The sequence below is a fragment of the Leptidea sinapis genome, chromosome 6 (genome assembly GCF_905404315.1).
Source record: "Leptidea sinapis chromosome 6, ilLepSina1.1, whole genome shotgun sequence".
Taxonomy (NCBI): domain Eukaryota; kingdom Metazoa; phylum Arthropoda; class Insecta; order Lepidoptera; family Pieridae; genus Leptidea; species Leptidea sinapis.
This window is the reverse complement of record NC_066270.1, coordinates 4523359-4550267: the sequence shown is the minus strand read 5'-3', so window position 1 is coordinate 4550267 and position 26909 is coordinate 4523359. Positions and strand designations below refer to the sequence as shown.

At 33.2% G+C, this 26909-nt stretch overlaps 1 protein-coding gene across 4 annotated transcripts in view; it reads left to right on the top strand.

The window, feature by feature from the left end:
* The window catches only part of LOC126964927 (cyclin-dependent kinase-like 4), a 53873-nt gene that overhangs the window by 17140 nt on the left and 9824 nt on the right, over positions 1–26909 (top strand). For 2 of the 4 annotated variants that reach the window (XM_050808257.1, XM_050808255.1), the window contains exons 4-5: positions 5202–5367; positions 5729–5800. In XM_050808257.1, coding sequence (XP_050664214.1) covers positions 5202–5367; positions 5729–5800 — 238 coding nt within the window. The remainder of the gene's footprint in view (positions 1–5201; positions 5368–5728; positions 5801–26909) is intronic. The other 2 variants (XM_050808254.1, XM_050808256.1) reach the window with 1 other exon arrangement.

The window sequence follows — 26909 nt, the reverse complement described above, 5'->3', positions numbered from 1 at the left end:
AATACAGTATACATTATAGATTTTAGAAATGTATTGCAGTGGTATTCGGCTTATTTAAATTAGCATGCAAAAAGAACACTTAAAATTTAAATTTAAAAACTTTCTTAGCACTTTAATTTTTTTTTTTTCGATTAACCATTTAAACAGGAGTCCAGTAAATCGTTTCTGTGGTAAGTTTTTTATTTCTAGAGGTACTAAACTAACTGACTGTACTGACTAACTAAACCATAGAATTAGTTCTACGACTATTCCGGACCGTGTTTTCACGACGGCGAAAGAAAGCTACGAAAAGAGAAGGATAGATACACGTGTATCTATAGATATAAATACACTGTGGTACTACAATGGCGACATTAAGTAAACAAAAAAGTGTGTGTGTACTTATGTATGCACGCAAGAAGTTATACTTCTTTGGCCTAGCGAAGCAAAAATAATTAAAATGATTTATTCCTCGTGCTATTCTACGCTTTTAGAAATAACAGTTTTGTTAAAATCTTGCAAAGATGGCTTTGACAATTAATTATTAAATAATGAATACGGCTGTGTGGGCAAAATAACGAATGACGCAAACTTCAGAAAATTTTAGGAACCAACTTCAACCTGCTTATCTGCGCATCTTGAAATTGCAGTCTCATCATTTTTTCATAAGGTGCCTAAAGAAGTTTAACTTCAAAAATATTCAAAAATACAAATACACAATTCACCTGAATACATCAATTATTGTCCTTAACCTGTAACAAAAAATTATGTAATAATAAGTTGCGCTAGCATCGGCAACCTATGACACCTTCTGCGTGCTTACTTATGTACTTGTAATAGGGGTGATTAAAATTTTGTTTCCTAAATATGTAATTTGTTTATTTGAAAATTTGTAAAATTCAATTACTTACTTTAATTTTTTAATTTATCTTTTTACTTACTATTATATATTCTTTGGTACTACCCGTTTTTTCGTATTTATAGTCAGTTTCGTTTATGTAAAGTCGCCATTTTACCGCCACGCCGTATGAAGCGTGGGTATTGTGTAGCGAGTGAAAGAGAGGAGAGATATTCTCTCGCTTTTGTTTGCCGTCGCCTCGATCGTTCTTTGTGGACAAAGCCTTACAGGAAGGTTATTTTAAATGATTAATTTTTTACCAGCACTTATTAATATGCGCTATTATATCAGCGATTAACGTATACGATGTGCCACGCGTAAAACAGAAGGCTCTAACCTTTACTGATTATTTATTCGAGTATAGGATTAGTTTTGATAACATACTTTTAATAAAAAATAAATACCTGCGTTATGTTTCTATTACCGTCTACAATATTTAATTTTGGTACTTTTTTCCGTGGCCTATGGAGTCGCACGCTATCTATTTTTTTTTTATTTAAAAAGAAAACTTACAAAAGAAATTAGACAATAAATACAGAAGAAGAGTAAAAGCTAATTACAAGCTTTTGCAGATAGAATTTATGTATGAAAAAGAAAAAACACGCAACTGGGAGAAAGAAAAGGAATACAGGGGAAAAAAATTGCAAAGAATAAATAAATAAAAAAGCTATACAATATGCGGTAAAAATAAAGCAAATTTGAACAATGGCCAACAAAATTCTTAACGAGTTGTTTAGGGATTATTTATAAGCGTTAAATTATTCTTTTGGCAGTGTTTTACGAATGGTGGTGGCAGTGATGCAAAAAAGATCCAAATGTCACATACGTCAACGTATACTTATATTGTAATTGATGAGTATTTGTTGTGAATATTTTGTCTTTCGAATCACGTGTATCTTAAATAACAGTTATTAGAAGTATACCGAAGAGGACTGAGGGCCTACCATCAACTTTTAATTAGCGATGCGATTCCGATGCAGTTCAGTTTAGGTACCTAATTTGAAGTGCCTTTTACTGAATGGCGTTTGGATCGCTTATGAAGAATGAACGAAATAAATTTGTCTGTGGTCCGCGGTGTGGGAAAGAGATGACGCTCTACAGTCGTTGTATAAGTTTGTCTCTCTTACTCGAACCATATGCGTTGCGTTTCGAGACCTAAAATGATATGATTTTAGCGGTTTTTTTCACTTTCCGACTTGATTTAACGTCAACCTAAATTAGATAGCTCTAATCACGTCGTGGTACGAATTAGCAAAGCAGTTCATTTTAGGTTGTCAATTGAATCGCAATAAGAGTTCATGGTAGGCCCGCTGAACTCAATAGTCAAAACATTATGATTGCTTTTCTGAATTTTTTCTGACGGTTTTCTAAATTTTGATTAGATGCTGTCACCGACGATTCGTTATTAAAAAAACGCATCGTCGAGTGGTGTATGTATGAATTACGATTTACATTCACGTGGCACGTGACTCGTGAATGAGATCACGTGCAGCCTCTGCTACGGTTCAGGTTGCACAAAATGCGGTTAATTGATTCGCATTAAGTTTGTGGCAAGGTCGCTGCTTGGGTGAAGTAAGAACGGATAGTAATAAATAAAACAAATGTAAGGACAACCGAATAACTAACGTATATTGGTATAGTAAAATATTAAGTTTTTATGACTTATTTATCAATAATAGCCTTCTCCGATTTTGTTGAGTTCTTGAAATAATGTTCTTTAATGTTCCATATGTTTGCCAGCAAATTTTGTGTGCCTATTTAATGCGCCAATCGCGAGCGTCGAGAGAACTAATTTTGACGTATAATACAAATGGCTGCGATGCTCTGAGGTATTTTTGCATGATTAATTAATTTCGTTCGTTTTCCGTGTTATTTATACTTCAAGAATCAACGTAGTAAAGTACACATATTTTTTGTAAATAGTTTCCCACCATCTGTTGATGTTTGCTGAGGTTGTCATCACTAGTTTTAGTACCGCAGACTCTCGCTACAGGGCCAACAGCGCCAAAATGGCGAATATCAAACAGGCACAAAAGCACTTTGACAGCAGCCAGTCCTGTGGTATACAGTAGAGGTCAGTGCTTATTACTGTCACATTACACTCACTTGACATATTTCACTTTTTTATGAAAGACACGGTAAACGGTAGTTCGAGTCACCTAATGTTAAATAATCATCACGCCCACATTCTCCCACAACGTCAGAGGAATAACAGGAGCGATCCCGGCCTTTTAGAAAGCTGTGCGCGCTTTGGTTTGGTTGATCGTGAAAAAAACCGCATTGTAGAGGAACACCACAACACCAGATGGTGATGATGTATTCAAGTACTGGATCCCCGACAGCTCGGAGTTGCACGGAGTTAAATTTTTATAAGGGTTTTACCAAAAATAGGCAAGGTATTAAGGGGAGAGTTGTGGAAGAGCAGTGATACGATTTTTTTTAAATGGTTAATATGCAAACTTGTGTCTTCAGTAGATTAAATTTAACAAGTTTTATTTTTCACCATTCCGTGACCAGCGTCGATAGAAGATACAAGTTTCTTTTGGCACTGGTCGACGGTTTCTCGAGAGAGTTCTGCGTTCCTGTAAAGGAATATTAGCAACATGCCCCTTTTTCGAGACAAACGTAGAGACCATTTTCTTTAACATGCTGCGGGAGCGAACCACTTTCGTTGGTTTGACCTCGTCTTCGCAGACCCAAACTGCTGACTGATGTTTTCTTTCATGTTCGTATGAAGAAATCCATAATTCGTCACTTGAGACGATATTATAAACGGCATTTGACTTCCTCTGTTGAAGCTTTGCAGAGTATTCTGGCACCAATCTACACGAGCTGCCTTGTGTTCTTTGGACAAATTGTGGGGAACCCAGCGGGACACTAGCTTTCTTACATACAGCTCATTATTTAATATCGACTGAATTGCACTCATTCCGATACTGATAACAGCCTGAATCTGCTCGTATGTCACATGACGGTCATCTAATATAATAGTTCGCACAGCTGCGATGTTTTAGGCTGTTCTTGGTCAACCTGCAGAAGAAACAGTGCTGAGCGACACACGACCGCGTCGGAACTCGGCATACCAGCGGTATATTGTCGTTTGACTCAGTGCTTCAACATCATAAATCGAAACAAGTGCGTTGAGAAATTTATATTGAGATAAGCCGCGACGAAAATTGTGATAAATTATGGCACAGAAATGTTGACGCGTGAGCTCCATTTCTGTTAACGACGTGTCAACTTTAAATCAACATAATTTTTGTTTTTGAACTTTTTTTAAATTGTATAACTGTCATTAAGATTCTTAGAGGCCAGTATTCAAATTCTAAAAAAGGTTTTACTGTAACTCATGCTGCGCCCAGTGAGGAAGCTGATGGTCCACTTGCATCAAATCTCGGGCAGCCCACAAGATGGAAGTTTCGAAAGTGCGCCTTATGCCATACACAATCAAAACATTCGCTTAATAAAAAAAAATCAAATCACCTATTCTCGCGCGGTTATTTTCTCGAAACATCAATCTTATAACTATTTAATGGGACTAAGCCGATCGATGGCTCGAAATAATTGTTGAGAATTGTTCCAACTAATTTGATTCAAAATCTTTATATTAATAAGCATTTATTTCAGGCATAACTCATAGAAAATACAATTGAAATCAAAATTACAATTATATTACCACTAATAAATTAAATAAATATCGTAATTACTAGTTAATTTTACTTAGTTATATTTAATGCTATGCATCTATTGAAAATATCGTAATTATATAAATAATTAGAGACAGCCGTCAGAATTTCGTTTTTGGAGCGTCTCATTCAGTCCCAAAAAGATGCAATTCTTGTGCGAATTATTGCGAAGAAGTCGAGTATTCTCGCTCTCGCATACATATTTATAGCACTGCAATATCTGGGAAGTTTCATAAGAGCTCGATAGGAATCATTATATTGGACACTTAGTGAACTTAAGGTATTGTTGGAATAATTACACCACAGTTGGCAGGTGTACATACACAGGCAATAAGTTTAAAACAGAGTTGTTTTCACCTCATTGCTGAACTTTGCAAACCTTCGTGCTATCATGTTGCTACGTCCGAGAGCGCCCTTCGCTCCCTCTCAATATCGCAGTCATCTCTCAGATATTCCATTAAGATATGACCTAATATTTGAATTGATTTACAGTTTTTTAACTTTTCTCATTCAGATATACCTCAGGAATATTTTATGGTCCCTCTACAGATCTAAATACTATCAATACGGTCTTATTAACATTGTACTTCAATGTTTGTTAGCATAATTTTCACAAATTGATATTATTGGTACTACAGGGTTGTCCAGAGCTGCTGTCGAAGCAAATAATCTGGCAAACGCTGCAAGGTGTAGCGTACTGCCACAGACACAACTGTATCCACCGTGACGTCAAGCCGGAGAACATCCTGCTCACCAGCGACGGTGTCGTCAAACTCTGCGACTTTGGCTTCGCGAGGTTAATCAGTGCGTATATATTTATAGTTATCTGTCACAGATGTCCCTGTTTTGTTTTTGAGTTCAAAATAAACAATCAAACCAATCAAATGCTATTACTTTTATCATGGGCGTAGCTGGGCATTAGGGTGTTAAAGATAAGCAATGGACATGCAAAAAGTATTTATTGTTTAATTTAAGGTTGAATAACAGTCCAGTTGTAAGTCCATAATAACTGTAATCAAAATCATATCTCTGTCACAGTTAAGAAGTTGAACAGGTGGACATCACCAGTCCGAACCCTGCTATTTTTTATAAAATTTTGGTAGTAAGACTTTGCTTATCCTTTACTATAATATATGGAATGAAAATATAAGAATTATTCCGTCAGGTGGAACTTGCTCATCAGAATATTCTATCCACACAATGATCCCTTTTGGTGTCGACCTAAGGCGAAGAAATAGTAACTACCACTATATTATTTATGATTTAGAAAACTAGAATATTATATGAGGCAATTAGAGTGGAATATGTGAATTTATTTAATGTAGTTTAGTATAGTGCAATTGGTGCCTTTTACTGTAGACAAACAGTGGTGTGTAAGTACTATTATAAATATGTGTTTTATTTTGAAATTAAGGTCCGTCTTCCACGGACGTCGTAGCTATTTAAATTATTGAGCTACTGAAAATAAGGTCCATCTTCCAAGGACGCCGTAGCTATTGAAGCTATTAAAACTTAGCTCCATGTTCCGAGAGCGCCGTAGCTAGTCAAATCATTGAGCTACTGAAACTAAGGCCCGTGTTCCAAAGGGCGTTGCAATACTAAATGCGTAACCTAGTGTATTGTTGTCTCTTTTATGCACACTTAACAAGACAGTGGCAAAATACGCTTGATCACGGGCTAGTGGTATTGAGTCGTCTTCTAGGATAACAGACCGTAACACAAGTACAATCGCAATGTCCGCCGCGCCGTGAGCCGCAGTTGAAGAGGCCCCCGCAGACCATCAAGTGTGCGTCTTACTCTTTGCGTCACTTCAAATCATCCAATTATTTTTTTGAGTTATCTTGAGTATAAATTCCGAGATAAAGAGACTTTGAGTCTCGTGCCAGAATTTGGTGACTCAAAATCTCTTGAGAATGCCTCGTGTAGAGTCGAAACGCGTGTCGAATTGATTGAAGTCAAATTTTAGCGGAATTTACACTCAAGATAACTAAAATAAATTGGATAATTATGGATTTCCGCAAAATAAAGCCTATGTCAATGAATCTTCACTTCTAATCATAAAAATAGATCTCATGTTATTGTATAAATTCTTAGCCTGTGTGGGATAATACACCGAAAACCTGTCTTTTCTCACACTTCGTTCAAATGATAACAGAATAGCGTCGCATTCCCAGCGCCGACATTCCTATTTGCTCTTATAAAAAGTGACATGACATGCAAGATTTTCAACTGTTGGTGATTCGCTCCTGCCCTATAATAATGCAGTGCTGCTCAGGATTCCTGGAAGCCTCAAAAATAAACCTAATTCTTTGAAAATTGTGAGCGGCACTGTGATACCACTTGTACCCTTAAGTCTCAGTAGCTCATAATACTATTTCTGAATAAAAGTAAAGTAAATATTGTGTATTTTAAAATTATTTTATCCAATAAAAGCACTTTGTACTACTAAGTAGGTATAATTAGGAAGTTAGTAACAAAATGCGATAGTTATAGTGATAATTGTATTATAAGTAGGGCTATATAGTTTTGTAGACAAATTTAAAGCTAGTAATAATTTGGGTCCTACTACAGCACCTACAATTAGGTCCCCTAGAAGCTATACATGTATTTACGACAAAGAACATACTTACCAGCAGAATTCATCATCATCAAAGGCCAGAAATACACTTGTAAGTAATTCTTAAACGATAAAAAGGTAAAGGTAAGTATAATACTTAGTTAATTACTAGTTAACATCAATTATGCGAGTTAACCCGGGTTCTGCCACAGTCTGTGAAGCCTGACCGAACTTTGACCCCGACCTTTTTCGGACGTGATCCAATTGTCATGATCGGTTATCAACCTCTTTTAAAACGATTAGATTTCGTTTATTTATTCATTAAAGCCTTTTTAAAATATAACACTATTTCTAATTAATTAACTATAATATTGTATACTAGCTGACCCAGCATACGTTGTATCGCCATATAAAGCAATAAGAATAAAAACTTAAATTTCTTTTTTACCTCCGGAGAAAGTTCGAACGATATAAAGATTCTAATTAGTTATTCATTTTAAACTATTCTTTCGATTTGATTTATGATCGACGGGGGACACATCAAAGGAAAAACAAAATTGTTGTTTTTTTTTAATTTCGAACATTTTCATATGTATTCTAACCTTTTAAACCTTCTCTGGACTTCCACAAATAATTCAAGACCAAAATTAGCCAAACAGATCCAGCCGTTCTCGAGTTTTAGCGAGACTAACGAACAGCATTTCATTTTTATATATATAGATATCATCCCAATGCGGGCAAAAGCCTCTCCCTTCTCCATCCATTCGTCCTTAATGTTTGCTGTACCGGACAAGAGCACTCCTTCGTAATTTACTATATCGTCTCTCCATCTAGTACCAGGTCTTCCTCTTCTTCTTTTGGCATCTAATAGATACCAGATTGTGACTATACTGCTCAATCTTTTGTAACTTGCCCTTGATATGTGTCCTGCCCAATTTCGTTTTATAATTTTTGCGATTTTTATTATGTCTTTTAGTTAAGTAGATTTCGTTACGTCCCAATAATAATCGCAAATGAGTACACGATTCGTAAGATTCTTATAGGAAGCTCGTGGGGCACCCAAATATCGGTCTTTATTGTGTATCCAACTTTTTTGAGCAATGGCGTTTATTTTATCCGTTATAGGGCTACCAGAGCGAGATGCTTTAACATCAAAATTTCCAGATTGAGAACGGCCTAACCAGACTTTGTACAATTCTTACTGACACCGCATTGTGTCCATAAACGTCACAAATTTCTTTCGCGTTACATTTTGCGTTACATTTTTTTTCGTACTATGTATATTTTAAAATGTATCGAACTTCTTCATAAATTTCATTCAAATTGGCAGAAAGAAAAATACATTAAAAATGGCTGCAAACACTATACAAACTTTTTGTTTCTATTTTTTTGAAATTTAACCTTTTTAATGTCATCAAAGACCACCAGCCAAAAACAAATAGTTAGTACAAATAGATTTTATTACATATATATATATATAGTTCAGCCCATAGTTTGTGTACAACAAGAATTTTTCTTGTATTAAAATAAAAGGAAAAAAAATTTACGTCAACTTATAAAAGTTTTTGTTAATGGACGGAATATAAGTAGGTATTTCCATTATAAAAACAAGTGCGCAAAAGCGTCAATAAGTTCGTAAGTAACATAAATACTATAAAATACTATACTAAACTACATGTGCTCAATAAAATAAATTTAACTTAAAATAAAATAAATTTCCAAGTACCTGGAAACCAAAACCAAATTGTATTATAAAATATATAAGTATCAAAAATCGTTGTTTTTCAGGTGCTTGGGACATGGTCCCAGAGATAGAGACGCCATGTGCAAGGAACTGCATACCATCCATGGTATTAATAGATCGATTATCGCGGGATCTAGGAATTTGCATAAGCTATCGATATATAGTTTTTAAAAAAGTAAAAAATTATGTAAACAAATGTTTTATGTAAAACCGCAATGCAATGTTCTGTAGAAGGTTATTGAGCGCCAACTTAGATACTTAAAGTCGTAAAAGCAGGTCAAACCCTAGATCTACAGCGGAGATTGCGAACGGTGAATAAGTCGGGTCAAACATTATCTCAGTTTAATCTTCTTACGTAAATAGGTAGGCTAGCTAATGGGCTTACCGATCGAGATATGCAAATGTGTATTACAACCTATTTTAAACTGCGGACAATATCGTCACATCGAGAGTTTTTGAATTACGACTATTTTGCGGGTTCGGGTGTCGGAACAATATTTTTTATTTCCCATCTGAGCACTTGAGAAGATCTATTTTTTTTTTTTATGGAATAGGAGGACAAACGAGCGTACGGGTCACCTGGTGTTAAGCGATCACCGCCGCCCACACTCTCCTGCAACACCAGAGGAATCACAAGAGCGTCGCCGGCCTTTAAGGAAGGTGTACGCGCTTTTTTTGAAGGTACCCATGTCGTATTGTCCCGGAAACACCGCACAAGGAAGCTCATTCCATAACATTTGTGAGCGAGGTCCAAAAATTTGTTTTTCGATATACATAATAAGTAATATGTTCCGGGAAGGTTGTTCAGTTTCGTGGTGTCTGTGTTATTAAATAAACGCAATTTAAAGTTTTTCCAAGATTATTACTTTTTGTCTTTATGTCACTACAGAATTACATGTCAGGGAAAAGTAATTTTTGACTTGGAGTAAATTTTCATTGCGATTATTAATAAGCCATAATATACTGTAATGTAGTACTCTCTTTTCTGTTTTTACGTATAAATAAAACAATTTTAAATAATTAAAACGCGTGTAATTGTAACTGTTTTTAGTTTAGAATTCAGTCCTCCTGAAAACGAGGTCTGTACACGTCGGATCGACTAAAACAAAAATAAAAATGTAACTTTTACGCAAAAATCTAATGTAAAAACACAGTTACAATTACACGCGTTTTAATCCTTTAAAAGTGTTTTATTTAATGTGTAACACTCGAGTTAATCAAAGAAAATACTAGTTTTTACGTATCCAAGCTGTACAAATTACCTATATCGAAAATTAGAAATAAGTATTTTCTTTTTATGCTCTTACTCGTATTAAGGCAAAGAATTAGCAGAAAACACGCAAACATGGTGTTTTTAGACAAGTTTTGTGGTGAAAGTATAGCATTTCGAGCTATGAACACTACTTAATCCTGTTACACATATCCTGAAGTCTTATTTGTAGGTTGCTAATGCTTGCTGTTGGTTATAGTTAACACTGCCGAGTCTTTTTGAACTACCACTTTTCTTTGAAGTTAAACAAGTTTTTTGGCATGGCGTGACGAATTTTTTTGGTACTTCTCTCAGAAAAGTTATTCTTATAGCTTGTACTTTTTTGTGTAGGTTCATTTATTCAGATTAGTAGTGAATAACGAGAATTGTAAGCATATAAACTGTTTTCCACTCAAGAATTTTGAAAATATTGGCTTTGTTACATTGTGTTGGCAGGCTGGCAGCCGTGAACTCATATCGCTCAAGGTCGCTGGCATTTAGTGTCGCCTTAATGTTTTGCTAGCCTTACATCCTGCATACTGACCGGCGACCGAAGTTACCAAGAGCTGAAATAGTAAAAAACGGTCAAGTAACAAAATGTTGCTCGTTGAGCCTACTCTGTAATAATATAAACAGTATACTTACCTGTTACGGCTTATGAGACAGCCTTCTAACAGACAGACAGAACGCTTGAAGAAGGGCGGAGGCTTAGAAGTATGGTTTCGTTGGCACCTTTGATAACTGAAACCTAAAAAGATATCTCCAATTTTCGCTTCACGTAATATAGAAGCTTAGTATAAGGATTGGTCTCCGCTGCGCTCCACAAAGATACCGCAGGCGTAGTCGCAAAGTGTGGCAACTAATACTACGCCCAAGTGTGTGTACTCGAGCCAGTCTCGAACAATGTGTGACGTTGCCGTGCCACATGTTATGTTAAACTTTAGTAGTAGGGATTCGCCGGTTCTGGCTCACAGTAGTAGGGATTCGCCGGTTCTGGCTCCTCGATTCTGGCTCACTTGCTCGTGATGCCTACTAAAAAAAAAAAAAAAGAAGTTTGGTGTCAAACTGGGGGTTTTGATGTATTTCCGAGCGATTGCGCTGATCCGTTTTTCGATATCTCCTATAGTTTCAAAGTTAGCATTTTAAATTAAAGAGATCCATAATCATTAATAATCACTGGTCATTTAGCTAATGATTGGTGAGCGACTCAATGTCTAAATTTCCATGAACGTGATACAGGTAATTTACTAATTACCTCTATCACATTCGTTACTACGATTAAAAAGACAGTTTCTGTATTTATTATTTATTTTTAAAACATAATTTAAATAAAGTATATAATAAAACATCATTGCAGATTGTATCATTTTCAAAATATTTGATGAAATCATTCAAACTCTTTTTATTAAACTTAAGGTATAGATACATTATGCAGTACTCGCCACACACTGCGGTATATTCATTCTGTACTCTTGCAGTATTGTAGTTATACATTCTGCAATTCCTTTGTAAAAACATCAGCTGGAATCCCTGAGGTGGACGACCATATGAATCGAAGTATTGTCCAATACCCTGCTCATCAATGTGTATTGCAACCCAGTGAGTGCCTGGTTTATTATCACTATCTAAATTGCTGACAATATAACAGGGCGTTACAACATATATCGGCAATCGGTTTGCCGCGTAAACATTATTTTTAATACTGGGATCGATTTTGTTCAAATAATTCTGTATCTCGATTGTATTCATATTAGTTGAGAACAGGGTCTTGTCAGTTGCGAGGATTGAATAGTTATGTGGATCATAATAACATAAGCACTCAATAAATAAGGCTTTAATGTATCTTATTCATGTATTTAAAACTTATATGGTTACAATAAAACAAAATATCATTACAAGCGATTCAAATATAAATCTATGAACATTTGATGAAATTATATTTTCATCAATTTTATTATAATATAAAAGCTGATTGAAAACGAACTTTGTACCTACATACTTACGTAGTCATTAGTACAATCTGGAAATGTTGACTCCATTAAACTATCAATAATTGAACTTATCATTTAAGTGCCATTATGTTTCACCATAATAAAACAAAATATCATTTTATATACATATTTTTATTATATAAATTTATAAGGTAATCTAGTATTTAATCAACATAAAAAATACACAAGGATACAAACGATTCAAACATTAATTATTATATTCTAACTGCTGTAATCTACAGAAATATTACGATTTTTATCAATTTCAATAACATTATCGAATTCCGCATAAACAATACAGTTAATTGTTTGTGTAAGAGCTGATTCAAAACGAACTTCTAATCTTACACTACCATGTTTTATAAGATTCCAATGACTTGAAGAATTTGCTGATAAATCGGGTGTTAAGTCGAAGGCTAGCAAGCAAAACCCTTTGGCATATTGCTCTCTTGATACTCCATTGCCTTCATTTAGGAAATGTATACCTGTTCCTGAGAATAACGTATGATAGACCGTAGTAAAAATATTATTGTCAAACGATGGCTGTAAGGCTTTTGAAGGTATCTGTTGTCCATCTATGTATAAACAAAATGTATTAATATCATAATTTTCGAAATTGAATGGGTTTTTTGTGAGACTACCATTAAAGGATGCATTATTCACAAAACCGACTATACACCTTTTGGGTATTTGACCAAGGAATATGTTATCAAGGGTTTTCCCCTGAATGCCTGATGATATAGTTAAAACTTTGACTTCTGCTCGCGTGATTGGATATTTTGCTGTGGTAGATGATAAAACTTTTTGATGTGCAAGTAGCACAGTTGGGTTGATTCGTGCTCTTCGAATAATAAGAGTTGCATCTGTAATAGACACTTTAAATTTATGGTCAGTTGATGAAGCCATGAGATTGAAATTTTCTCTAGAACGAACTAACTTTACGCACATGTCAACACCATTAATCAAAAATTTTTCTTGGTTGAATAAATCTCCATGTAAATGTCCTATCATTTCTATTTCTTTGCTTTCACTAGCCAATTCTTGTCTTTTAATAAATCCTTTATTTTGTTCATCAGTTGCATCCATTTTTCCAGCTGTATCTTCATACCATAGACCACAAGTGAGATGAGATTCTTTTGCAGCAGGTGCATAATTCAATAGAGTTTCAATATAAGCTCGATATGCATATGTATTATTCGGTGGCGATACAAGTTTTTGATTTAAATATACATCAAGTTGACTGAAAAGTGTATGTAACCAATTATTAACTGGGGCCACAACTGTCGGTACTGTCAGTTTTGTATAATCTTGATTCAAAACTTTAGCTTTTATATGGAGTAAAGTATGGGATAAATCCACATAGTCATCACCTGCCCCAGGTACTTGAAATTCTATTGGTCCATCATCAGCAAGTGATGAAATGGGCTTATAATGAATCCATAGTCCACTTTCAATGCTAGTTTGAGTTGATGGTAATGCAAATAAATCCAATTCGGACTTAATGCATTCACAAGACTGACTATGTAAAAATGACATATTTAATCAGTAAATATATCTTTGATTTGTTTTTGATTCAATTTTAATTTCTTAATAGCTTTCGCTTTCGCAGTCAATGATGGAATGATCGCAGAACGACGTTTTCGTTTTGTTATATACCCAGATCCAAACATGTTGATATTATCTATTTTAGCATCAGCTTTTCGTTTCAAATTTGAGCTGACTTCTTTTAGACGAGTTTTTATTGAATCTTCCATGGGGCGTGCATTAACCATATCTGATAATATACCTACACCGGTACTTAATGCTGCTTTACCAATAGTTCGAACACCACTAGACAGTAGTGGTAAAATAGATCTAAACAGCCCCCCAAGAAAACTTCCGATTCCATGACCTCTTTGATACGGTGCTCCTTTATAAATAACTCCGATACCCGATCCGGCCTGGTGAGTATAATAGTGTTCATATGGACATGAAATATTATCACGTTTGCCGTACATTATAATTTTTGAAAGTGGAGTTTAATGCACACTGTTCCAAATTGGAATGGTATCTTTTGACCGGTGCTTGTTCTTATATCTATTTCAATTGTATCAAATTCTCTACGCATCACAGGTAGGTAATGGGGAGGAGAGAAAACGTGCATTTTGTACGCTCCATATATGTATTTTGAGGGATCCAATGGTATTATTCGTAAAAGGGGTGTCATAACATCCCCAACGATTTGAGGCTCCACTATGTCACAATAAACAAATAATTGAGACGGTAAACCCAAATGCAAATTAGCTGGACACTTTCCAAAATTTTTTTCAACGAGGTTCCTGTTTGGTTCGAACCCTAGTTGAAGACATAATTTAGGTGATAGAGTTACAGATTTTATGGATTCATCCGTTATCGTAGCAACTACAATCCTTGAAACCTCATCGCACTTAAATTTAATTTTTTCTCGAGTGTTATTCTGTGCCATCAAAATATGATTTATGTTATCGTAATTTGTGGCTGGAATATGTGTCTTGTAATAAACATATGACGGTTTACTTTCATTGGGTACTTGCATCAACTTTGTTATATAAATAATGTTTTCATGTTCTTGAACGGTGAACATAGTGCATGGGTACTGAAATTCTACTACTCCAACCCTCCATTCACCTTCTAGTATTGTTGGTTTTGGCAGTTTCGTAGAAAATAATGTTGTTGTATTATCAGGAAAATAATCCATAGAACTATTGCTTAGTAAAGTTAAATAAAAACTATCTTTATTCATATTTTTTTCAAAGTAGAAGCTAATATCCAGCTATTAAATTTATTTGGATAACCTCTCCACTTCACCAACAATTCTTTTCTGTTACCGGTATATCGAGAGCGTATTATTTTATCTATTTTGTATTTAGTAGTGGGGTCGAATATGATTTTTTGTAACTCTTTTTCATAAAAAGTACCAACTATCTCCTCGCCTTCTAAATCCTTTAAAGTAAATACTACAAACGGAGATCGGTGTATTATGGTAGATACGATGAATATTTCGTCACTCCAATTTGATTCATATCCTTTTTGGAAAATATGTTTATGTTTTGTTATTCTAACATAATCTCCAACGTGAATTCTTGGATTCACCATACTAATTGATGTTTTTATCTTACTTTCTCTATCATATAAATTTTGCCATACACTCATTATATTTGTATTATTAACATCACATGGACACATTTTTATACTAGAATGAAAACTATGATTATATGAATGCACTAGATCTTGTAAAACATCAATGTATTTATGAGTATTTTTGTGTGTAAAATAGCGCCACATTTTCGTTTTAAGAGTTCTCTGAAATCTTTCGACAATACTTGCTTTAATATCTGGATTATTGGTTGTATAATAATTTATGTTTTTTAATTTAAAATATTTTTGTACATATTTGGAAACAAATTCAGTTCCTTTGTCAGACTGTATATGTGTAGGTGTAGTATTAGCTTCAGCAAAAATACTTTCAAAGCATTCCTTAACTGTTTCAGAGTTTTTCTTTTTCATTGCTCGAACATACGCATATTTACTAAAGACATCAATAACACAAAGTATGTATTTGAAACCATCATTATATTCCGAATAAGATCTCATATCACTTAAATCGGCCTGCCATAACTCATTAATATTAGACAAAATATATCTGTTACGAGGAAATTTTCTTTGAACAGGTTTATGTAATGTATATGTTTCTTGTGATTGTAACCACTTTAATACACTATTTCTGTCCATTTTACCCTTCATTGCTTTTGACAATTTATCAATAGTGCTGTAGCCAGCAGGATGTGATTCATCATAATAAATTTTATTTATTTCTAATATGGGGTCCATTTTTCCCAGTCCGATCTTTTTTTTAGTTTCCCTGTGTACTTATTACTTGTTGGTGTAGAAAATTCTTCGTCAGGTACTGATTTAGCTTCAACCTCTTTTAATTGCAAATGGTTTATAAAATCCACTCGCATTGGGTTCCCGATATAAGTGAGTGGTACTTTTATTTCCTTTAAAGTTGTTGCGAATTTTTCCCAACCTATAGGTTCACTTTTCTGAAGAGCTCTCAAGGTATCACTCACCAAGTCCACAATATTACTCCCAGGTATTTTTTCATTATCTATAATCACGGTACCAGATTCATCCCAGCTTATTTTATTTTTATTCAAGGAAATCAAATTTAGTAAAAGTTCACCTTTTTTAGCATATGTTTTCGGTATTAGTTTCAGTATTTCAGAGCTCGTGTATATTTCTCCAATATTTTTGTTAACCTTCACTGATGTTTGAGAAGGAACTACATTTATTTTATTCACATCATGATTTATATAATCAGTATCGATTTCATTATGACCTTGATTAAAACCAATATATGAATCATTATCATTTATAAGTGGTATGTGGTATGGTTGTCGATCCTCTTTGACGAAGTTTAGATATCTTTGAAGGGTTTGCAAATATAAAATACATTTCTTTCGATCTTCTATGTCACTGCTTAAGATATTTTGCATATCAGTATCTAATCGAGATCTTGGCGTATCATTTTCTTTGGGTTGTTTTAACTTCTCCAATAATGATGGTTCAATAAGTAACATTTTTTTAGCATTATCCATTTTCTTAAATAAATGAATTAATCAACCCACTTAGAATAGAACCCAATATTATCGGTAGAAATGAACCTCCTTTTTGTACAATTATATTTTTTCTAATTTTATTCGTACCTTTTCTTACCAATTTTCGAAGAATATTTTTATATTTCTTTAATTTAGATTTTTCTTTCTCGGCCAATTCAACGTTACCCCACAGTACGTTATGAATACATTCACAAATGTAATTTATTTCTGTTTTGTTACATGATTTTAATAAAGCTTTTTGATATTTTGGCTTCAGTTTATGTAGAGCAATTAACAAATCTTTATGCGTCTTTAAACGTCTATGCATCATTTATAAATGATCGAAATTTCTTGATTCTTACCATATTTAAACCCTTTTGTGGGTACATAAACAGTGCAATATCCATCGGATGGAAATATCTTTGTCTTAACGCGACACAATTCATTTGTTTCTTGTTTCAAATCAATCATTAAATAACCATGAGCTTCATTGGTAGCATCTCTGTAAGAATCTTCCAAATATTTCGGATTTTCAGGGAATACTTGACGAGATAAGTATCGAATTTGGGTTTTATCTCGAGGATTTTTGAAATATGTTATATAACTTGAGTTGAGTGATATATCTCTTTGTCCTTTACCTTGATGAAACAAATTTTGAGATAAATAAAACACACTTAAGTTTCTATGATGACTTCCTTTCGTGAATATATCAACAATACGACAATCTGATTCCCTCATCAGGTCATCAATTATTACAAGTTGAGGATTTTTTCCGTCGAACATAGATAAATCAGGTAAACCTTGAAGATAATTAATGTGGTTGAGATTATATAAAGGCTGCATTTCATCAAAGCACCAGGTGATTTGGGTAAAATTTGTATCACAGATATCATTCAAAAATTTTATAAAATTATTTACGAAAACTGATTTTCCACATCCACTTGGACCAGCAACTATTGCAGTGAATGGATGATTGAAATGATGCATTATCTACTACGTCTATGTGTGTTAAGGTTTAGTATAGTAATGAAACAATATGTTATTAAACCACCATTTATTTAAACAGAAAAATCTATAATTGAAACAATATACAGTACATCATGTTTTACTCCGCAACTTATACATCTAAATACAATAATCTCTCATTTGGTTTTTTAAAACTATAATAATTTATTCTTAAAATTTAATATAATATTTATTCTATTTTATGATGACCCCAAGCTAAGGTATCAATATTATTTGGTAAAATGTACCGTTTGGTATCATTAAATGACAGACTAGACTTATTTATTCTTTGAGTAAAAATATTATGCTTTATTGATTTAAATCTAAGCATTGAACAATATTCGTTCTTATTTTCAAATAAGCAAGTCTTATAATTTTCCATTTTCATATTCTTAGTAACACTTTTATTAACCCCCTTAGCTTTAGCTGTGAATTTTCCCTCAACATCTAATGCATACATTTTAGATCTAAGTCCTACAAATTCATTAAATATGTTACCATTGTTTTCATCTTTAAAGTAGCCTAACTTCTTTTTATTGAGTTTTGGATAGCCAAATATATTTTTTTCTGTATAGTCAGAGGTATCGAAACGCAAATGTAAATCAGGTTTTATATCTCTGTAAAAATCATCTGTAAAAATTTGATATATTAAACTATCAGTATCTGTGTACAATAATTTTAATTTGTTTTGAAACTTTTTAAACATATAGTTATAGTGAAAATCGTACATTAGAGTTTTAGAAATATCCAATATACAAAATCCCAAATAAATAGGTTTATTATGGAACAATTTCGTCTTTCGTAATTGAACTGCAACCAAATTTTCATTAAAAATAGATAAACTATGGAATTCTGGCTTAGCAATTAAATCTTGTGCGCCTAGAATTTTACCCTGATTTTCCCAATGACTCAATAATTTTACATTTACTCTTTTTTCGATATTTTCCATTGTTTTTCCAAACACTGAGTTATTCATTAATTTATAAAAATCTTTTTCGAAATCAGATGTGGCTAGTTTACGCATGTTTGTATTTAAATCTATATAATATTGTAACCATGCGCATTGTTTGAATTTTAAAATTCTATGAATTTTTTGTAATTTTAAACCCATTGTCAGACATTGCTTTAAATTTCTGTAGTGAATCACATATTTAATTTTATTACGAAGGTTTGGAACTAATTTTATGTCTTTTGTATTACCAATACATATATTCTTGGGACATAAGGGTAGGTCAGAATGTAAATCATGCAGTTCAATAGGATATTCTAGATCTACTTCCGAAATAAAACCATATTCATAATCATCAGGGACATCAAAATTAGTTGTGACATCTACCCACTCAAAACCTCCTGTAGGAAGGAATTGAGACATGGCCCATCCGTAAAGGTTATTAGCATCAAGATAAGTTAAAAATGAGTTTGGTGTGTCTTTATCATATTCTCGCATATATTTGTTATTAGCTTTGGCATAACGATTGCTACATTGAGATACACCTCCTCGAATGCCCGATCTAATAAAAGCTATTTGTTCAAAGTCTTGAAGTAATTCTAATTTAATTTTTGTGCATTTTAACATAGCATCCCAACTTAACCCAGGTGCTGTATAATAATGAGCTGGATCTAGACCATATGTTTGCAAACATAAGGCTCGGAAATTTTCAAACACATCTGTTAAAAGTAAAACATCGGTTTTAAGATATAAATCAGAATAATCTGACATATTTTGACAATGAAAGTGTTGCCAAACATCCTTGGCATGTTCATAATCTTCATCGGAAATATGTGTGTCGGTTAATGTATTGTAAAATTTATCGCGACTAGGGAGTGCTGAAAGTTTTAAGGAATCATGTGATGACATAAATTCATATGGATAAATTCCTTTTTTTCTAAGACGTAAAAAATCATTATTATTTGGAAAATTATATTTTAATGTTTGAAATTGTTCATCCTTCAAATTTTGAACAAGTTTGTATAAACTACAAGGCAAAAATTTAAACGAATCAACGAATCTCAATTGAATTTTATGATTATTAAATTTTATCGTTTTTGTGAAAGAAATGTACTTTTCTTTCGTTTGTAGAATAATATCAATTTCCCCTTCAATAGAATTTAATGCATGAACAATAAAATGAGAGTCGTATTGACTAAGATTGTGTAAAAAAACTGGGATGTGATAGGGGATTCTAAACTTTGTCTTACATACTTCGTGTGCAACTCCTCTAAAATGTCCTGTATGCGAGTCAAAGTATAATGCACATTCACCATTTAAATTAAATTGACATATAAAGCAGTCTTTACATTGCGAAATAATTTCATTATCATTGGAAGTCAAAGGCTTTGGACTTATGACAAAAGAATTCTTTGTGCAAATCACTTCTAAATCTTTAGACAACTGATTCATAAAGACATGAGTACAATGAGGACCACTATATGTTTCATATTTTGATAAACTATCATCATATGAACATTTGATATAGTACCCAAAACTATAAACTTCGTGTTTGTGAACATTAGTTGTATAAGGTTTTGATGGATCGTTAAAGCATGTCTGAATTGGATTAAGGAAAGCTTCAAAGTCCGCGTATATAACAAAGGGTATTTGTAACATCTTATTAAATTTATCAAATTTTAAGACATTGTTTGAAATTGGTTGTCCAAACCAATCTTTTAAAGTTTTTTCTGTACTAGGCAATTCCACTTTAATATGACAACAATCATTCAATTGATGGGCTGATAACTTATCATTTGTTGAGAAGTGTAAAAGACAACCGTCACAGATGTAGATTGCATGTTCATGGTTTGAAATTTGACCACTTACTAAACGCGATAGGTTTTTAATGTAGCAAAAATTATTAATTGTTCCGTGCGAAATAAATAATAAATTGATATGAACAATTTTCCGTGATTTTGTTAAATACAATGGACCAACTAATTCATGTACTTTCTTTTTACAATTGTATTCAAGACCAAAAACATTTACACTTAAATTATTTAACCTTTCTACTTTTTGTATATCTGTCATTTTAACAGGAAACGTAACTCCGTCAAAATTTAATTTATTTGAATATTTACTGTAAGATGAAACTCTCTGAGAGTTCTTAGTAACTGGATATAATGCAGAAAGCAAAGCCCATTTAAAGCATAAATCATCCGAGTTTTGTACATTTATAACACTTTTTTTTAATTTGATTTCTTTAGGTAATTCAATGTATGATTTTCCACGTAATGGATTGAATTTGTTTATATTCATGTCTAATGCATTTATTTTCTTAAGACTCCAACCACTATCTTTTTTCTCAAATGTGCTAATTTTAGTCATCAACATATCACATAAGGACGAAAAGAAAAAATTTAAATCCTCACCCTGCATTATAGTATAACTACATGTTTGAAATTCAAATTCATTAGAAATATTTTTTGTTTCTTGAACAAAATTAGCGTGCAGAATAAAATTAACTTTAAAAATTGTAAGCAATCGAACAGATTCCTCAAATAGTGAAATAATTTCATTTTTAATAGAATTCAAAAACATTTCTGGTGTTTCGAATGTTTGTAATTGGTTGGATTTACTCTTTATTTTATATGAGATTATTCTGTTACCAAAAGCCGATTCGTGTACTGTGACATTTTTTAAAGTACTATGTAATTGCATTACGTTATTCTTATGGAGGTTACTTCTAAGATGATTTGCATAATATCTTTTCCGTATTAAGATTTGACATAAAGAACAGTTCACCATTTCATCGTTCACACTGGTGAGCCCCGATGATGTGGATGGTTCCCCTTGTCTTCCTCTCTTTGTACTTGTATCATTGTCTTCACTGTCTTGTAATACTGCACTTCTTCTCTTAAAACCTCCTCCACTTTGTAGAACAGGTTGACTACAACATAAGTGAATGATATTAGCCACATTTCATCAATAATATGATACTAAATAATTTACAAAGAAAATAACTCACTTGATCATTTTTTCAACCTCATTACATACAAAGCAGAGTTCCATATCGTTATGTTTAATTTTCCAAATGATGAGAATATAATAATATTATTTGTACAAGAGAATAAATAAACTAATAACTAAACTGAACTTATATTTATGTATTTCTTCATAGCTACCTACTTATTGTTAAAATTATATTTCTTATAATTTTCTGTTTCTAAAATTTTCTTCGTAACATTGTATAAAATTTTTTTTATGTCCTTATAACTTTCATTATTGTCGATTGTATAATATTTTAATCTATAATCAGCGTATTTCCATTGTTCTTGTGCAGGCGTGTTTTTTATTTTATTGAGATCATAGATTTCTATTTTAACCAAATGTGATGCATTTCTTCCGTCATCTGCATTAGTTGTATTGTAAATACTTCCATTCTCATGTGCTCTGGATATTGATGATGATATTTTCTTTTGTTTTGTTTTTTTCACTTCGAATAATGCATCTATATTTTCATTTGAGCTGGCCCGCTTCAAGGATTTAAGTTGAGGAACTTTTAATGAATCCTGGCTATCTTCAGACAATGGATAGTAAAATGTTTTATATGTATTTTCTTCCATTGTTGGGTTGAATGCATTCTACAACAACAATAAGACTGCTTTAGAATAGTATTATACATACATATCTTAATATAACAAATGATATTACTTTTAAATTTCAAAGTGAATAATAGATAAAACTTACCTCCATTGCAGCAAATCACTCAACAATTACACACCACACAAAATATATAATAATTTGACTGAATACGCCACTTCAATGATTATTTTTCTGAACAGTTCTAGCATTTTATACTAAAATATCGTAAAAGTAAATTTGTTTATGATTAGTACTGGTTTTTAAATATTGTGGTGAAACATAATGGCACTTAAATGATAAGTTCAATTATTGATAGTTTAATGGAGTCAACATTTCCAGATTGTACTAATGACTAAGTAAGTATGTAGGTACAAAGTTCGTTTTCAATCAGCTTTTATATTATAATAAAATTGATGAAAATATAATTTCATCAAATGTTCATAGATTTATATTTGAATCGCTTGTAATGATATTTTGTTTTATTGTAACCATATAAGTTTTAAATACATGAATAAGATACATTAAAGCCTTATTTATTGAGTGCTTATGTTATTATGATCCACATAACTATTCAATCCTCGCAACTGACAAGACCCTGTTCTCAACTAATATGAATACAATCGAGATACAGAATTATTTGAACAAAATCGATCCCAGTATTAAAAATAAGGTTTACGCGGCAAACCGATTGCCGATATATGTTGTAACGCCCTGTTATATTGTCAGCAATTTAGATAGTGATAATAAACCAGGCACTCACTGGGTTGCAATACACATTGATGAGCAGGGTATTGGACAATACTTCGATTCATATGGTCGTCCACCTCAGGGATTCCAGCTGATGTTTTTACAAAGGAATTGCAGAATGTATAACTACAATACTGCAAGAGTACAGAATGAATATACCGCAGTGTGTGGCGAGTACTGCATAATGTATCTATACCTTAAGTTTAATAAAAAGAGTTTGAATGATTTCATCAAATATTTTGAAAATGATACAATCTGCAATGATGTTTTATTATATACTTTATTTAAATCATGTTTTAAAAATAAATAATAAATACAGAAACTGTCTTTTTAATCGTAGTAACGAATGTGATAGAGGTAATTAGTAAATTACCTGTATCACGTTCATGGAAATTTAGACATTGAGTCGCTCACCAATCATTAGCTAAATGACCAGTGATTATTAATGATTATGGATCTCTTTAATTTAAAATGCTAACTTTGAAACTGTAGGAGATATCGAAAAACGGATCAGCGCAATCGCTCGGAAATACATCAAAACCCCCAGTTTGACACCAAACTTCTTTTTTTTTTTTTTTAGTAGGCATCACGAGCAAGTGAGCCAGAATCGAGGAGCCAGAACCGGCGAATCCCTACTACTGTGAGCCAGAACCGGCGAATCCCTACTACTGTGAGCCAGAACCGGCGAATCCCTACTACTAACTTTGCTAATAATTTAAAACTAAAATGCTGGGTTGCGTAGTAAAACTTAGAAAAAATAATACTACAAGAAATAAGAAAGACACTGGGTTCGCATAATTATCATCAGTAAGTATTTTGTATTATAAATATATTAAATTCAATGTAAAATAACACGAAGCGTACGAGTATGTTACAAAATTTGAAAGATGCCATTGAGTGTGAAGATGCCACGCACACAAGCATTTAATAGTTGCCGTAATAAAAAAGCTATTGTTGTCAGGTAGTGCGGTATTAAGTTGGGGCGCATCAAAGACCAGTAAATTATTAGGTTTCGAAAACGATAAATCTGGTGACAAAAAGGCCACAGTCACTGTTTTATTAGTAAATCTTAGATATAATAGAATATTTAAAAACATGTGAAAAGATTAATATGTATATTTGTTTAGAGAGGTCAAGTAAGAGGTGGAAGCCAAAGTAATGTTGCTTCATCAAATTACTTTACTGACATTTCAACGAGAAGATTGTACAATATAGGGTAGTCACGGCCAAAACTCAATCTCTCAAATTCATATTAGTTTATGTTTAGGTGTTGCGTGTGTTGAATTTAATATTTATCGATCAATGAATAAAATAGTATAGGCTTGCATAGTTTCTGCGTGATAACATGTTACGTAGGCCACAATAAAAGTTTTGCGTAACATAAAAATAACAACATGTTATAACCAAAATATTATGTTTATTGCTTTTCAAAATACCCTCCTTTACATTTTAAACATTTTTTTATGCGATCGAACCATTTTTTCAAACAGGAGGATCACAGATCTGAAGGCATGTTTTCTACGTGCTGATTGAACACTATCACTTCGCCATTGGTATTGAAACCTCTCATCAAATCTTTGATTTTAGGGAAAATACAGAAATCATAGTGTGCTAGGTCGGGGCTGTGTGCAGTTTTTCGGAACCTAAAAATGATTTAGTTTTGTTGGCCGTGTGTGAAGATGCGTTGTGATGATGTAGGAGAACGGTCGTCTTTCGCGAACTTTTTTTAACACCCGGGGTAAAAAATGGTAGAATACCACTCGGCATTAACACTCTTTTGCTCTTCAATTAAAATTGTGGAGATGGGACCCGTAGCTGAGAAACGAAATGCGATCATTTTTTACCAACGTTTGTCGCCTGCCTCACTTTTGTTGGCCTGTTCCCATTTTCAAACACCCATTCACAACATTTGCTGTTTTTTTTCGAGTTCAAAACAAAAAATCCACGTTTCGTCTCCTGTGACAATGTCATAAACAGCATTAGAATGTCCGTGGTTGTACTTCATTTGCATCTGTGAGCAATATTCCACGCGAGCTCGCCTCTTCTCCGCTGTCAGTTAATGAGGGATCCAACAAGAACAAAGTTTGCGAACTTTCAATTCTTCGTGTAAAATTTTCTGAATTTTGCTCATGCCAATCCCCAATAGTCCTCGAATTGTCTCATAGGTAATCTGCGGGTTTTCTTCAATTAGCCGCTTAACAGTAGCCACATTATTTTTGTTGACAGCAGTTGAAAGCCGCCCTTCACGAAATTCGTCATGTAAAGAAACCCGACCTCTCTCAAATTCAGCAATCCATCGCCTCACGGTGCTCAAGCAAGGTGCTTCTCTCCCAAAGCCTTTTTGAAGAAGCGGCAAAGTGCTGTGGAGAGAAAGAACTTTTAAAATCATAAAAAATCATCGCTCTAAAATCTTTTCGACTTAATTCCATTTTCGTTGTGCACTTAGAACTTTGAAGTGTGATAAAAAACGATTGACAAATGATTTCCCGCCAATTGTTTTTTCGAATAACATTCGAAATTCAAATAGTTCCGATTAGCTAGAAGTGCAAACTTTTAGTGTGCCCCGTGTATGCAAAGACATGTGCTTTCTTTTACCTACTAAACAATATTTATGCTGAGAGAGCTAATTTGGCTTGTTATAAACTATAATGCTTCTTTTTTTTATGAAGTTCCAAAATTTTGACATTAAAAACTCCAATACATATACTCTTTTTTTATGAAAGATAGGACAAGCGTTGCTGGCCCTTTAAGAAAGAGTAGGTACGCGCTTTTTTTGAAGGTACCCATGTAGTATCGTTCTGGAAACATCGCACAAGGAAGCTCATTCCACAGCTTAGTCGTACGTGGGAGAAAGTGTCTTGAAAACCGGACTGTGGAGGAACGCCACACCATCCAGATGGTGAGGATGATAATCTAATTTGTGGTGTCTCGTGCGAAGGTGGAATTTTGTGTAAAATTCTTTGACATTCATAAGTTTCATTATGACCTAAGTAAATATAATAAATTTCTTATATTCTATGTCTATGGTTGTATTATTCTTCATTATTCTCGGCTCGTGAGTCGTGCAAATATAATACGAAATACCTACTATAAACCATAATAATATATACATTTATACGTCTCGATAGACCTTCCTGTTAGGCACCGCATGACAACAGGCAAGGTTTTTTACTTAAGTGTACATGACACCTACGTCTTACACTCGCGATACGTCAGTCACTTTAATAAGTATGCATTTGTTGTTGAAAATAGAGGTGCGTGTTCACACTTCTATTAAGTAGATAGTACTAGTAATAGTGAAGTAGTCGCTCGCCTCGACTGTTTCAGTCCGAATTTGAAAGGATAAGAAGTAAAAAAGTAACGCCGTTCACTTTTTTAATAGCAAAATGTTTGTAGACGAACATTAGCTCCAATATTTGACTAGGTGTTTAATTTTTATTGCAATTTTCGTTAGGTTGTCTAATGATTTTTAAAAATATTTAAATACTTAATACCAAGGTTTCTTTATTAATAATCTAGCTTTCAATGGTTACAAATTTTCTACAAAAAGTAGGTTTAATAATTTATATTTATGTTACCCATTACAAGTCAAATAAAGTATTTTGTTTCTCTATATTGTATGAGGCAATAATACAATTTTTTATTAGAATAGAAATTTACTAACGACCCATAATCTATCAGGTCTTACCAACCAACATATCTAGCCTCAACCGGAGAGTTGAACAATCGTAGGTACCAAGAATAATGAAAGGTGTAGGTATAGAACGTTTAGCTTAGCAGTCCCGCACCGTCCAAAAATATTGGTATGAACTATTTAAAAAAATGTATTTTTATTCTCAATTTCATTAAGTGGTGGGAGAA